Genomic DNA, 16,183 nt, shown 5'->3' with positions numbered 1-16,183 from the left:
AAAGCTATCCTTAGGTCACAGGAGAGGAACTACTGAAGACAGAAAATATTATTAAGCTAATGCTATTTTCTGGCCAATATAAAGACCGAGATACTTTGTTAGCTTCAACCTTACATTTAAACTACTGTACACAGATGATTAAAGACCTTTTGGATTGCCTAAAGTTACTGAACACAAAGCAACTTAACAGTTGAGGAGACTAAGTTTTACCAAGTCCCAGAGACTAGACCAAGTCATGAAGTGCTTAAAGACACATAGACTAAGTCATAAAGTTCATGAGGACACATGGAAGCCCGTAAGTGTATCCGAGGCCACATAGACGACAAACCACATTCATTTAGGGAGTGAATATGGGGTGGTAACTAGACTATAGACATAGATATTCTATTTTCCATCAGAAATCTTAGAGAGTTCAAGTAACTGCGTTATGATATACCAACATACTTCACTGAACAATGTGATATACCAGCATACCTCAATGAACACAGTCCTCTAGTACATTGGTACATAATGTATACATTTATTTTGCAATTGTGGCCCATTGCAGCGCACTGCTCAGTGGATTATGTTGGAAAATCTTTGCACAAATAAAAATATATTGTACCAGCCTATGTGAAAAGCTGGAACAATGTTGTGGGAACTGCTTGATATGTTGTTCCAGCTCACTCCTTGGGCTTGTCGTCGCTGTTCCATCATTCCAGCGGCCTAATTTTCAGGAGGAGAGTCTTTAACGAGTAGTTAGAGTCCTTCCAGTGCCACCAAGTGATTCCCCGCTCGGGACCCTGATAGCGACCCCGGCGGTACTGTCCGGTGGGTTGAGTACAAGCACAGCGACCCCACCACCACCCACCTCCTCCACGACCACGAGCACAGCTTCCCCCTGTTGAAGGGACAACCAATTATAACTATTTGATATGTATATATATATGTATACATATATATATATATACACACACACACACACACACACACACGGACAACATCTCTCCATGGGTCCTTAGAGAGGGAGCAGATATGTTGTGCGTACCACTTACCACAATCTTCAACACATCCCTGGAAACTGGGCAACTACCTGAGGTATGGAAGACAGCAAATGTAGTTCCCATTTTCAAAAAAGGAGACAGAAAAGAGGCACTAAACTATAGACCTGTGTCATTGACGTGTATAGTATGCAAAATTATGGAGAAGATTATCAGGAGGAGAGTGGTGGAGCACCTGGAACGGAACAGGAGTATAAATGCCAACCAGCACGGATTCACGGAAGGCAAATCCTGTGTCACAAACCTTCTGGAGTTTTATGATAAAATAACAGAAGTAAGACAAGAGAGAGAGGGGTGGGTTGATTGCATCTTCTTGGACTGCAAGAAGGCCTTTGACACAGTTCCTCACAAGAGATTAGTGCAGAAGCTAGAGCATCAGGCGCATATAACAGGAAGGGCACTGCAATGGATCAGAGAATACCTGACAGGGAGGCAACAACGAGTCATGGTACGTAATGATGTATCACAGTGGGCACCTGTGACGAGCGGGGTCCCACAGGGGTCGGTCCTAGGACCAGTGCTATTTTTGGTATATGTGAACGACATGACGGAAGGGTTAGACTCAGAAGTGTCCCTGTTTGCAGATGATGTGAAGTTAATGAGGAGAATTAAATCTGATGAGGACCAGGCAGGACTTCAAAGAGACCTGGACAGACTGGACACCTGGTCCAGCAAATGGCTTCTCGAATTTAATCCTGCCAAATGCAAAGTCATGAAGATAGGGGAAGGGCACAGAAGACCACAGACAGAGTATAGGCTAGGTGGCCAAAGACTGCAAACCTCACTCAAGGAGAAAGATCTTGGGGTGAGTATAACACCGAGCATGTCTCCGGAAGCACACATCAATCAGATAACTGCTGCAGCATATGGGCGCCTGGCAAACCTGAGAACAGCATTCCGACACCTTAGTAAGGAATCATTCAAGACACTGTACACCGTGTATGTCAGGCCCATACTGGAGTATGCAGCACCTGTTTGGAACCCGCACTTGATAAAGCACGTCAAGAAACTAGAGAAAGTACAAAGGTTTGCAACAAGGTTAGTTCCAGAGCTAAGGGGAATGTCCTATGAAGAAAGATTAAGGGAAATCGGCCTGACGACACTGGAGGACAGGAGGGTCAGGGGAGACATGATAACGACATATAAAATACTGCGTGGAATAGACAAGGTGGACAAGGACAGGATGTTCCAGGGAGGGGACACAGAAACAAGAGGCCACAATTGGAAGTTGAAGACACAAATGAGTCAGAGAGATAGTAGGAAGTATTTCTTCAGTCATAGAGTTGTAAGGCAGTGGAATAGCCTAGAAAATGACGTAGTGGAGGCAGGAACCATACACAGTTTTAAGACGAGGTTTGATAAAGCTCATGGAGCGGGGAGAGAGAGGGTCTAGTAGCAACCGGTGAAGAGGCGGGGCCAGGAGCTAGGACTCGACCCCTGCAACCACAAATAGGTGAGTACAAATAGGTGAGTACACACACACACACACACACACACACACACACACATGTATATATATATATATATATATATATATATATATATATATATATATATATATATATATATATATATATATATATATATATATATATATATATATATATATATATATATATGCAAAACAACCACTGTGAAAAATAGAGAAATTCCTTGATAATGTGAGTAGTCACGAAAGCGCTTGGAATTTCTTTATTTTTCACAGTGGTTGTTTTGCATATTCTGAAATCACCTGTTTATTGTTATCTTATTGCATATATATATATATATATATATATATATATATATATATATATATATATATATATATATATATATATATATATTTATATATATATATATATATGTGTGTGTGTGTGTGTGTGTGTGTGTGTGTGTGTGTGTGTGTGTGTGTGTGTGTTTGTTTGTGTGTGTGTGTGTGTGTGTGTGCTGCTGTTCACTGCTCAGGTCTTTGATCATTTAGACTATTGGTGAGTGTCGTTGCCAGGTGAGCATTGTGTGAGATAACAAGAGAAAGAGAAGGTAGAATCTCCCTCCTTCCTCCCTCTCTCTCTATTCTATACAGCAACTCTTCCTCTCTACCTATGTCCCCTTACTATCTATCTTTTATTCCTCCTTATCTCTCTTCTCTCCCTTCCATAATCTCCATATCTCTCTTCTCCTTTCCATCTCTACTATACATACCATCCTTACATTTCCTGTCTCCACTTCTTTCTACCTAACATCGTTACACTTCCTGTCCCCAACTTTGCAGTTCTTTCATACTCACAGTTCTCCTGGTCATTGTCCTGGTCCACAGTGGAGAACATCTGATGGTGAGAATGTCTCATACTGTCTCCAGCGGTGCCAGTGTAACCAGCGATCCTCAGTCTGTACTTGTCCTCCTCACCCGACACCCTGGATACCAACACAAACCAGAGGAGTCAGTTACAGTGTTACGGAGATAAATGGTACACAGTACCGACACGATGGAAAAATAATCACAAATGCAGTAAAATACGATGTTTTATTAACTATGTTTCGCCCACACAGTGGACTTTACCAAGTCACAAACACAAACTTGTGTTTATTTTTCCGTCTCCAAGAACAAGGACATTCTTCACAACAGACGACACCACCAACAACAGAAATGACAAGCAAAAATGCAAACTAAAACCATACGTTGAAAAAGGCAATAACACCCAAATTATTTTTTTAGCACAAACATTGGGAACCACGACACAAACATTGGGAACCACGACACAAACATTGGGAACCACGACACAAACATTGGGAACCACGACACAAACATTAACAAAAACACAAAATAACAAGATGAAAAAATAACTGAAATACTGTCAAGTAATTGATTTTTTTTGCACATGAAATAATTATTAAATCATTTAAATGCTTTTTTATATAACTAATGTTAAGAATTCTTTTTTCTTCTGTGTCTTCTCCCTCTTTATCTTTCTCTTTAGACTATTCCTGCTTTCTAATAATCATTATGCTATTTTTCTGAAATTTTTTCTTCAAGCTTTTTCTTTCATTGTTGCCAAAATCCACAGTAAAATTATCTATTCTTATCTCTCACATTCATATGTTTAACTATTTTGATTGTAATATCTGATACACTGCAGTAGTAGGTCCTGTGGCTGAACGAGCTAGTGCTGTTAGCCCAGTCCTAAATAACTGCTCACCATTCCTGGTATACTTGCTCACAGTGTCAAGAATTTAAAAAAATATGTACATATATATATTTTGTTCCTGAAAGGGTAGAGAATCTTTTCCTGAAGGCAATGATGGAAAAAAATGTGAAATACACAAATTTGTTACCAGCATAATTTTGCAATGTAATGGTCTAAGAAGCATTTATGTTCAGGCAACCATCTTGGCATAAAATCCCAATATGATGGAAAAAATGGACAAAAGCGAAGTATAATGTGGTCCTTTACTGCCAATGATTCACCCACATAGTAGGCTTCATCAAGTTAAAAAGAGTAATGTCTGGAGAGGGAGGATGTGTGTATGTATGGAGAGGTTGTGAGGTGAAGACTCAGGAGAGGTGTGTTGAAGCTGCTGGTCTGAGAAGCTTAGAAGCAAGTTAGACAGATGTATGACTAAAAAGTATTAGATCTAAGAAGAACCTGCATAGCATGGGCCAGAAGGCCTACTTCAGTGCTCATGGTATCACATGTTGCTATAGGCTACCAGTCAAGAGATTTCCTGCAAGAGGCTCAACTATGTTACATCTGTTGTTAAGAACATAAGAAAGGAGAAACACTGTTGCAGGCCTACTGGCCCACACTAGGCAGGTTCTTCTCAAATCCAGACTCTCTAACAAAAAAATATTTTTACAGAACCCATTTTCAATGCTATCCAAGGAAAAACTTTGATAACTAATGGTCAAGTCCCACTCAAATCCAACCTTCTCTATGTGGCCCGGTGGTCTGGTGGCTAAAGCTCCCGCTTCACACACGGAGGGCCCGGGTTCGATTCCCGGCGGGTGGAAATTCCGACACGTTTCCTTACACCTATTGTCCTGTTCACCTAGCAGCAAATAGGTACCTGGGTGTTAGTCGACTGGTGTGGGTCGCATCCTGGGGGACAAGATTAAGGACCCCAATGGAAATAAGTTAGACAGTCCTCGATGACGCACTGACTTTCTTGGGTTATCCTGGGTGGCTAACCCTCCGGGGTTAAAAATCCGAACGAAATCTTATCTTATCTTATCTTATCTTATCTATTTATCCAACCTAAATTTGAAGTTATCAGAAGTTTCAGCTTCAACAACCCTACTAGACAAATTGTTCCATTGATTTACTTCTTTATTTCCAAATCAATACTTTCGTATATCATTTCTAAATTTAAACATCCAAATTGAATCGTGTTTTTTCTTGAAGGAATATCCTCAGAACTTTATTTGTATCTCTTTTATTCATGCCCATCTTCCACTTATACACTTCAGTTATGTCTCCCCTCATTCTACATCTTACAAGAGAATGTAAAGTAATTTGAAGGCAAGATTGATGAATTATATTTTAATTGGAAACTCCTTGTGGCTATTAAAACATAAGTGTATATTTTAATGAACCTTACGTTTATGTGTAGACCTACCAGTGTTTACACGTCACAGAAGCACTTGTGACTCAGCTGGCTAGTGCTGTTATCCCTACCCTAGAAACAGGCACCCGCAGTCCATTGTATAATGTATCCCTTGAAAATCAGATACATGTGCAACATCTGGGTATCTTTACTGTAATCGTTTCGCCATTCAGTGGTTTTATCAGTACATTTTCAAGAACCTGATTGGAAGACAGTATAACTACATAAAAAAGAAGAGGTAATTACCTCAGCTCCAAGACTGGGGAACTGATTATAATCAGTCCCTCAGCACTGGAGGTGGTGAAAAGCACCGTAGTCTTAAAGAGTCTCTTCAAAACTACGGTGCTCTTCAAGAGTTCCAAGGCTGAGGGACTGATTACCTCATCTTTTGTATGTAGTTCTACTGTCTTCCAATCAGGTCCTTGAAAATGTACTGATAAAGCCACTGGATGGCGAAACGTCTACAATAAAGATACCCAGATGTTGCACATGTGTCTAATTTTCATACTGTTGCTAATGCATACCATTCACGTACAATGTATCCCTTGTATACATTTCACGTTAGCCATTGAAATCATCCCAGATGTGAAAGGTTGGAAATTCAACTGTTTTAATAATTGTCTTCCCAGGTGTTGTTAATGTGACTTGCTCAAGACAACCAGTCAGTGCCTGATGTTCTCCTGTCAAATGTAACATATGATCTGGAGCCTTCCTTAATAACACCAGCTGCAGGACAAGTGGGCAACCTATCTCTGCACAGGATGTGCAGGTTGTACAGGCTGTTGTACAGACTGTTGTGCAGGCTGTTGTACAGAAGGTTGTACAGTATTTTGTGCAGGCTGTTGTACAGTACGTTTTACAGCAACAACAACACAATAACAACAGCAACAACACAACAAAAGCAATAACAAGAACAGCACAACCTCCACCACCAACAACAACAACCCAGTAACAACAACAGCAGGAGCAACAACAAAATAACAATAACATCAACATCAGCAATAACAAAAACACGGTAACAACAACAACAACAACAGCAACAATACAATAATAACAGCAATAACAACAACAACCACAACAGTAACAATGTAACAAATAAACATTGCAAACAACATTGCAAACAAAGAGAAACAACAACTTAAAATATTCAGAATATGCAGCTGAGTGGATATGAGAGAAAAGAGAGAAAAATGCGAAAATTTGAGAGAAAGAAGGAAGAAAATGAGAGAAAGAAGAGAGAAAGCAAGAGACAACAGCAAGAAAGTGAGAGAAAGTGAAAGAATGGAGAAAGTGAGAGAAATTAGAAAGTTAGAAAGAGGGGAGAAGGGTAAAGAATGAAAAAATGAGAATGTAGAGAAAGAAAAAGAAAGAAAGATAGAAATGAAGAGAAAAAACAAAGGTAGGAAGTGAGTAACATGGAAGTGAGAAAGCTAGAGCAAAAGCTGAAGAAAGTGAGAGAAACCTACAAAAAAGTGAAAGAGAATGCATGAGAGAAATTTAGAGTGAAAATTGGAGAGAAAGTTAGATAGAAAGAAAGCTAACAAAAAAAGTGAGAGAGAGAAGCTGGAGAGTGAGAGAGCTAGGCAATATGCTGAATGAAAGAGAGAGAAAGCAAGAGAGAAATTTAAAGTGAAAAATGGAGAAACGTTAGATAGAAAGTTTGAGAGAAAGCTAGATAGGAAAACTGCTGGAGAGAAAGAGAGAGAGAAAGCAAGAGAAAGTGAGAAAGGTAAGATAATTTAAAATGAAAGCTTGAGATAATTCTAAAGATAGGAAGCTGGGGAGAAGGCTAGAGAGAAACTTAGAGTGAAAGCTTGAGAGAAAGCCAGGAACATCATGATAGAAAGTTTGAGAGATAGATATAAAAAAAGCCAGAGAGAAAGCAGGAGAGAAAAAAGCTGGATAGAAAGATAAGAGGAAAGAAAGCTGGACAGAAACCCTGAATAAAAGATGTAGAGAAAACTAGAAAGATGGAGAGAAATCTAGAGAAAGATGGAGAGAAAGTTAGAGAAAACTGGAGAGAAAAACTGAGGGAAAGCTAGAAAGAAGACTGGAGAAAAAGCTAGAGAGAGAGAAAGCTAGAAAGAAGACTGGAGAGAAAGCTAGGGAGAAAACTGGAGGGAGCTAGAAAGATTTAGAGAAAGTTAGAAAGAAAAGTGGAGAAAGCTAGATAAAATTAGAGAGAAAAATAGAAAGCTAGAGAAATAAGTGGAGAGAGAAAGATAAAGCGAAAACTATAAAGAAACTAGAAAAAAAGGCTTGAGAAAATCTATATAGAAAGCTAGAGAGAAAAGTAGAAAGATGGAAAGCTAAAGAGAAAGCTAGAGAGAAGAGGAGAAGCTAGAAAGCGAAAGAAACCTGAAGACAAAGCTAAAGAGAAATTAAACTAGGAAATATACTAGAAAGAAAGCTAGAGAGAAAGCTAGAGAGCTGGAAAGCTAGATAAAAAGCTAGGGAGAATGCTAAATTTATCACTAGATAAAAGCTAGCAAAAACTGGAGAGTTAGAGACAAAAATAGAGAGAAAGCTAGAGAGTTAGAGAGAAATCTTGAAAGGTAGATATGAAACTAGAGAAAGCTAGAGAGTTGGAGATAAAGCTATAGAGAAATCTAGAAAGCAAGAGATAGATCTATAGAGAAATCTAGAAAGCAAGAGATAGATCTATAGAGAAAGCTATATAAAATGCTAGAGAGAGAAAGACATAAAAAACTAAAGAGAAAACTTTATAAAAAGCTAGAGAAAAAACTAGATGAAAATCTAGAAAAAGATAAATAAAACTATAGAGAGCTATATAAAAAGAGAGAAAGCTAGAGAGGAAGCTATATTAAGAGCGAGAGCTATATAAAAAGTTGGAGAGGAAATTAGATAAAAAGCTAGAAAAAGCTAAATAAAAAGCTAGTGAAAGATAGAGAAAAATTAGAAAGCTAGAGACGTGAGGTAAAAATTTTAAGAGAAATCCAGAGCATTGCAGAGAAAGCTATAGTGAAAGCTAGACTGTTACAGATAGCTAGAGAGCGAAAGATAGAGCTAGAGAGAAAGCTAGAGTTAAGGAGTAAGCCACACATTTAGAGAGAAACATAGAGAAAGATAGAGTTAAAGAGTAAGCTTGAAAAAGCTAGAGTTAGGGAGGAAGTAACAAATTTAGAGAGAAAGCTAGACTTAGAGTGAAAGCTATAGTTAGTGAGAAAGCTAGAGAGAAAGCTAAAGGGAAAGCTAGAGAGAATGGTAGAGTTAGAAAGCTAGAGAGAATGGTAGAGTTAGAAAGCTAGAGAGGAAGATAGAGTGAAAGCTAGAGTTACAGATAAACCTAAATTTAGAGATAAAGCTGGAGAGAAGGCTAGAGCTAGAGAGAAAGCTAGAGTTAGAGTGAAAGTTTTAGAGAAAGCTAGATTTATTGAGAAAGCTTGGGTTAGAGAGAAAGCTATTGTTAGAGAGAAAGCTAGAATCAGAGAAAAAGCTAGTGAAAGCTAGGGTTAGAAAGTTCTAGAGATTAAAGATAACTTTCAAGACGGTAGGTACTAACGCAAAGAAAGTGTAGGCAGCCCAGGCAGTGTTGCCCTCCCAATCCTCCATATCTGCCCTCAGCTGGTGGGGTCGGCCACTGGTCAGGGCGTGCAGTGCTTTCAACCCTGTGTTCAGGAGAGACACACCGGGTCATACATGGGGTTATACATGGGGTTATACATGGGGTTATACATGGGGTTATACATGGATTTATACATGGGGTTTTATATGGGGTTATACATGGGTTATACATGTGGTCAAACATGGGGTTATACATGGGGTCGAACGTGGGGTTATACATGGTGCATTCTCAGTGTCAGGTGCACTCTGTCAGTGTTACGTGCACTCTCCCAGTTTCAGGTGCAGTCTCTCAGTGCCAGGTGCACTCTCTCAGTGTCAAGTGCACTCTCTCAGTTCCAGGTGCACTGTTAGTATCAGGTGCACTCAGTTCCAGGTGCACTTTCTCTCTGTCAGGTGCACTCTTTTAGTGCCAGGTGCACTCTCTCAGTGTCAGGTGCACTCTCAGTGGCAGGTGCACTCTCACACTGCCAGGTGTACTCTCTCAGTGTCAGGTGCACTTTCACATTGCCAGGTGCACTCCTAGTGTCAGGTGCACGCTTTCAGTGCCAGGTGCACTCACACAGTGCCAGATACATTTTTTCAGTGCCAGATGTACTCAGTCCCAGGTGCACTCTCTCAGTGCCAGGTGCACTATCTCAGTACCAGGTCTACTCTCTCAGTGTCAGGTGCACTTTCACAGTGCCAGGTGCACTCTCTCAGTACCAGGTCTACTCTCTTAGTGCCAGGTTCACTCTCACAGTGCCAGGTGCACTCTCTCAGTGCCAGGTGTACAAGCCAGTGTCTTCTACTTTGATGGAGTGTGCCCTGGCAGGCACTGGCACTTGTGCCACTTACTGTCACAATAAGGTTGAGTGCACAACACCCACTCTCACTTACCACCCCACTCCTCTCCCCTTCCCCCACTCCCTCTCTGAGTGTATTATTAACAACGCTTCTCGTATGCGTGTACATTATGAGTGTATCCCTGACAACACTCTCTGTATGAGTGCATGTGTGTGTATTATGAGAGATAATTGAGTGTTTTCCTGACAATACTCAGTGTATATGTGTGTATTATGAGCAGTATTCTCCTCTCCAAATATCTCCTTGACTATACTCTGTGTATGAATGAGAAAAGGTACAAGGTTCGGGTTCGATAACTGCACTAGGATTTTCGCATTCTCCTGCATACTTCTTCAGCAGCTTAATATTATTTATTATTATTAAAGATTCGCCGATATTCTCCCGGCCCGGGCCTTTTGCAAGTGGTGGCCGGCCTTGGCTCCCTCTCTAGGGAGTGTCTGTGACCTAAGTCTCCCATGGGAGGAGCCACAAGTACCCCCTCGTCTTCGGTTAGGAGCTTAGCATATACTGCCCACCTGGTGGATGGCACCGAGGTCCTGTGCAAGCTCAAGACAACATGGAAAACTAAAGGAACTTGACACCCATATGCATAAGGAGTGATTTCCCATACAACTGAAAATTTAAGACTGCTACTAGCACTAGAAATATTGTTCTCGTGCCACATCGAAGGTCCCTGCTAGGTCCTATTATTTTCTAGAATATAACAAGCAATGAAAATGCGTTAGCCACAATGTGAGTAATAGGGAAATAGAAAAAATCTAGGTAACTGTCCAGGAACCAGATTACATCAAAACCGCTCGTTATAAACAATATGTCTTAATATATAAAATTTGATAATGAAAAATAAGTAAGTGTATTATTAAAATCTTAGACTCAAATTGGAATATCAGATAATCTTATATAAATATTTACATAATGTAAAATGCCGCAGGGGACGGAAGAAATTAACAAGTCCTCGCTTTGAAGATAAAGAAAACGGAGGTGCATTTCTATAAAGGAGACTGGGTAGACTTTTTGAAGAACTTTAGAAGACTGACACAAAATGATCATAAACGAATGGAGGAAACGTCATGCATGACTTAACGGAACTCACCCGCTCCTTCTAGCTAAACCTAGGTAGTTCACTCCTGGATTTTATCGGATTTTAATATTTACATACTGCAAGCCACTGGCAAAGCACTGGGGATGATGTGAAAGACATAGAGCTGTTATCATGTACTCCTGTGGCAGTGTTGCTATTGATCAATGGTTTACGTTTGTTTGCATGATATATATTTATCAAGAGAGGTAGAAGGCTACTCCTTTGTGTGTATCCCTAACATCACTCTATGCATTATAAATACAAATCATCTTAATGTGAATTTCATGGTAAATGATGGAATTTTAAATAAAAAATAAACAAATCACAAATAGATGAAAATAATTCACAATTTACAACACTACGGTTAATAGTTGTTCAGATTAATGTTCCTACGACTGATATTTCTTTTCTAAAATGGTATTATCTTCCTAGATTTGCCTATCTTACGTAGAAGCTTAGACACGAAGGTTTAAAATGTAGGTTTATGAAAAGCATACTAACCTATCCAGTATTCCTTGCTGGGGTCACCAAAGCCCACTTCGTATTCGTGCCACGAACGGTTGAAGGAGATGTGCCTCGGTAGCTTGCGGCGTGCTACCATTACTGTCCACCCTCCTCCAGCGGTATGGTGGTCGCAGAACACCTCTCTGGACGATAGCCCAGGTGGCTGGATGCGATAGACCCCGTCTTCCATGAAGCCTAAGTCAAAGACATCCTTGCAGTCCCGGGGCATGGGTGGGTACTCCAGGTATTTCTTCTTGTCATCGTTGCAGTCTTCTGGCATGGTTGGGAGGATAGTGACTCCTGGGGATATATCCTCGCTGGATGAGGTGGGTTTCTCCTGTCTATCGGTCTCGAGGCCAGTTTTGGTCAAAGACTCGTTGAGGAAGGTCTTGTTCATGGCATCAAGACCGAGTTCGTGAGTGTCGAGGGGGGTGTAGGTGCATCCTGGCAGGAGTCTCTCCCCATCTTCAGCTCCGTAGGTCTTGGGATGAGTGTACCTCCTACTCATCACTTCCATCATCTTCTTGTGCTCATCGGAGATGAACGCCAGGTTGTTGTTAATCTTATAGAGCTTGGTACGTAGATCACTTAAGTGACAGACTAGAGTCTCGTTTGTAGCGTTCACTTTGCGTAAGATTAAGTTGCCTTTATCCAACACCTCCTCACGAGAGTCATACACGCTGTTCCTCACAGCGAAGAGTTCAGCTTTCTGCGATCTCAGCTCACCTTTGATGTCATCATTCTGAGTGCCGACCCTCCTCAGCCCTCGCTTGAGCTTCTTCTTAAAATCTGTCATCTCCAGAGCTACCTGATCTACCTTAGCGCTCATCTCCTCCCGCTCCTTCGACAGCGCCTCCTTCATGTTCCGAATCTCGCACGTCAGTTCATATTTCATGGTATCCATGCGCGTGTGAACCTCCTTCCTGATGTCCGTCACCTCCTTCTGCAGCGACCTCACCAGGTGTTCCAGGTTCCCAATAGGGGAAATCTGCCCATTGTCGAATGTCTGGAACTGATGAGCATCTCCGCTTCGAAGGACCGACAGAAGAGCAAAAACCAGCAGCGGCCACCACATCTTCGGAGTGCTGGACCACGGGAGAGTGTGTGGATCAATACAACTTTCACATGATGTCCACACCTATATTCTCCACGTGTTTCCTGCCATCACACTTTCAGAGTTGCGACTCTTCTGCCTTCTGCTGTGAAGGTGCTGCATGTTCTCACAGTAACACTCATCTTCTTTTGCATCAACTACCGTTATCCAGGAGAAAATGACCTATTTAATGAATAAAGAGAAGCATATATGAGGTATATCCCTATGTAGTTAGTGAGAGAATAGTATGGTTCATTAACTTTAGTGTGATTTTGATCCCATTTCAAAGGTTAGTAAGTGCTTCATGGTACACTCCCATACATTAAATATATGGTAGCCCTCTCATACACCATGGTACACTCCCATACACTGTCTGTATGGTATACCATCTCTCTTACCAGAGAGTAGTTCCATAAATTCTTTACATGCCTGGTGGAATGGTGGATTAGGTTTCAAATATATCTACTACAAGATAGTTGATGTGCTAGGTTTCAAGACTATCTACTACACGAGGGTCCTTAAGGCTGCCTGTCGCCTGTAAACCACCAGTCAAGAATACTTAATACCTGAAATATTGATTTATGTAAACCACTGGTGTATATGCACTGAGATACACACCTTTCACTGTATGAACACTGAGATATACACACCTCTCAGTGTATATACTTAGAGATATAAACATATATCAGTATATAAACAGTGCAATATACATACCTGTCAATGTACTGATACTGAGATATGCATACTTGTTATTGTATATACATTGAGGCGTAGACACCTTCAGCGCATGCACACTAAGAGATATACACCTCGCAGTGTATGTATATATATATATATATATATATATATATATATATATATATATATATATATATATATATATATATATATATATATATATATATATATATATATATATATATATATATATATATATTGAGAGACATTCATCTCTCTGTATACATACACTGAGACACATACATTTCTAAGTGAACATGCATGTTGAACATCTCATACATACATACGAACATGCATACTTACATACATACATACATACATACATACATACATACATACATGCATACATACATATATACATACATACATACATACAATCAAATACACATACCTATACTGGCTGGAACATAGTTGTGTATACATATATATATTAAAGCTGAAAATGTCTGCATGTGTTAATTTCAGGTGCGTGTACACGTGTGCACCTGTGTTAATACGCACATACACGGCTTCTCTTGACAGATGCTCTTTAAGTACTCGAGTACTCGTATAAATACACGTGTATGACTCTGCATACACGTGTATGGCTTTGAAAACACGTGTTTAGTCTGAATACACGTGAATGGCTCTAAGTATATGTGTATGATTATACAGATTGTAAATATTAATTGCAGATGTATCGTGCATACACGCATACTAACTCAGTGTGTATTTCCGTGTATGGATTAATGGCTAGGGATGAAATCACACACACACACACACACACACACACACACACACACACACACACACACACACACACACACACACACACACACACACACACACACACACATACTCACTCACTCACCAATGAACAAACTGACCTGTTCTTCCTCCTGAAGAACAACAGAACAAGATATCATACCAGTCATGTTATACACAGTATACACCACACTTGTTCTCCAATACATTTTTCAACACCTCACAGAGAATAAGAAACACAATGATGTACAGAATGATAAAGACAATAATTGTTCTTCTAAGATAATTGTTCCATTATTTTTCTAAGATAATTGTTCCATTGTTCTTCTAAGATAATTGTTCCATTGTTTTTCTAAGATAATTGTTCCATTGTTCTTCTAAGATAATTGTTCCATTGTTTTTCTAAGATAATTGTTCCATTGTTCTTCTAAGATAATTGTTCCATTGTTTTTCTAAGATAATTGTTCCACTTTCTGATGAACAAAACGCTCTTTTATGTCTTAAGTATAATTATGATAATATAATTGTCATAATATGATTATAATAGACCACTTTATCACGGAGTATAATTGATTTCTGTGTGTTTATACCCTCCTTTGGTATATTTCTTAATGTATATACGAAAATAAGTTCTGGTTGTTTGGAATATGGCACTGGTGTGTGGCACTGGTGTGTGGCACTGGTGTGTGGCACTGGTGTCTAGCACTGGTGTGTGGCACTGGTGTGTGGCACTGGTGTATAACACTTGTGTGTGGCACTGGTGTGTGGCACTGGTGTGTAGCACTGGTGTATGGCACTGGTGTATTGCACTGGTGTATGGCACTGGTGTATGACATTGGTGCATGGCACTGGTGTGTACCACTGATGTACGGCACTGGTGTCTAGCACTGGTGTATGGAACTGGTGTGTGGGACTGGTGTATGGCACTGGTGTATGGCACTGATGTGTGGCACTGATGTATGGCACTGGTGTATGACATTGGTGCATGACACTGGTGTGTGGCATTGGTGTGTGGCACTGGTGTATGACACTGGTGTGTGGCACTGGTGCATGACACTGGTGTATGACACTGGTATATGAGTGCATTGATGGCCCCTGGTGGCCCATACTCAAGATAAGGCGCCATTACGCAATGCCATGCATGGGTGGCAGAGTGCCATGAGTGCCATGGATCGCCTGATGGCACATCTGATCTCCACCTGAGACACTCTCCTCCACCCCAGCCTCGCCACTCAGATCTCGGGTTATTTTCCGATGGGTGAGCACCGTTTGCAGTCACTGATTGGGCAGAGAGGTGACCAGGGAGTGTACCAGAGTGGCTGATAGCTTCCTGATGGGTGGGAAAACAGATGCGTCTGATCACCGGCATCCAGCAGAGAGGCACTGCAGTGCCACCCTGCCTGGGTGAGTGCCAGACTTCCATGCACAGTTGCCAGGCATAGCTCGCTCTCATTTCTCTCCCTCTCTCTCTCTCTCCCATTCTCCTTACTCCCATCCTTCATATGATTGGCACCTATCTTGGCACCTACCTACTGGGCCAGAGTCATCTCTGTTGTTCTTGGTACTGTCATCTCCATTGTATTCTTAGTACTGTCATCACTCTTGTTCTTGGTACTGTCATCTCTCGTGTTCTTGGTACTGTCATCACTGTTGTTCCTAGTACTGTCATTACTGTTGCTCTTAGTACTGTCATTACTGTTGCTCATCGTACTGTCATCTCTGCTGTTCTTGGTACTGTCATCTCTGCTGTTCTTGGTACTGTCATCTCTGTTGTTCTTGGTACTGTTATCTCTGTTGTTCTTGGTACTGTTATCTCTGTTGTTCTGGGTACTGTCATCTCTGTTGTTTTTAGCACTGTCATCTCTGTTGTTCTTGGTACTGTCATCACTGTTGTTTTTAGAACTGCCATCACTGTTGTTTTTAGCAGTGTCATCTCTGCTGTTCTTGGTACTGTCATCTCTGTTGTTCTTG

The 16,183-nt window shown here is 40.6% G+C and overlaps 1 protein-coding gene across 1 annotated transcript; it reads right to left on the bottom strand.

Annotated features, from left to right (window-relative positions):
- Positions 1-692: 692 nt before the first annotated feature.
- LOC128697099 (angiopoietin-2-like) lies at positions 693-15,599 on the bottom strand. The gene is made up of 5 exons (XM_070095329.1): positions 15,524-15,599; positions 11,635-12,913; positions 9,148-9,253; positions 3,310-3,437; positions 693-880 (listed from the first exon to the last, which is right to left on the bottom strand). Exons 2-5 carry the CDS (start codon positions 12,710-12,712, stop codon positions 693-695), a joined length of 1,500 nt encoding a protein of 499 aa, XP_069951430.1. The 5' UTR covers positions 12,713-12,913; positions 15,524-15,599.
- Positions 15,600-16,183: the final 584 nt, after the last annotated feature.

The sequence above is a fragment of the Cherax quadricarinatus genome, chromosome 49 (assembly GCF_038502225.1).
Source record: "Cherax quadricarinatus isolate ZL_2023a chromosome 49, ASM3850222v1, whole genome shotgun sequence".
NCBI lineage: Eukaryota > Metazoa > Arthropoda > Malacostraca > Decapoda > Parastacidae > Cherax > Cherax quadricarinatus.
The sequence above is the reverse complement of the archived record's forward strand: the minus strand, read 5'-3'. Positions and strand labels throughout refer to the sequence as shown.

Excerpts from the sequence above, each read along its gene's own strand:
- LOC128697099 (XM_070095329.1), bottom strand. The coding sequence starts at position 12,712 with ATGTGGTGGCCGCTGCTGGTTTTTGCTCTTCTGTCGGTCCTTCGAAGC. Across the intron at positions 9,254-11,634 it reads CAGCAAGGAATACTGGATAG|GGTTGAAAGCACTGCACGCC; the intron begins GTTAGTATGCTT and ends TCCTGAACACAG. Across the intron at positions 881-3,309 it reads GGACAATGACCAGGAGAACT|GGGGAAGCTGTGCTCGTGGT; the intron begins GTGAGTATGAAA and ends TCCCTTCAACAG.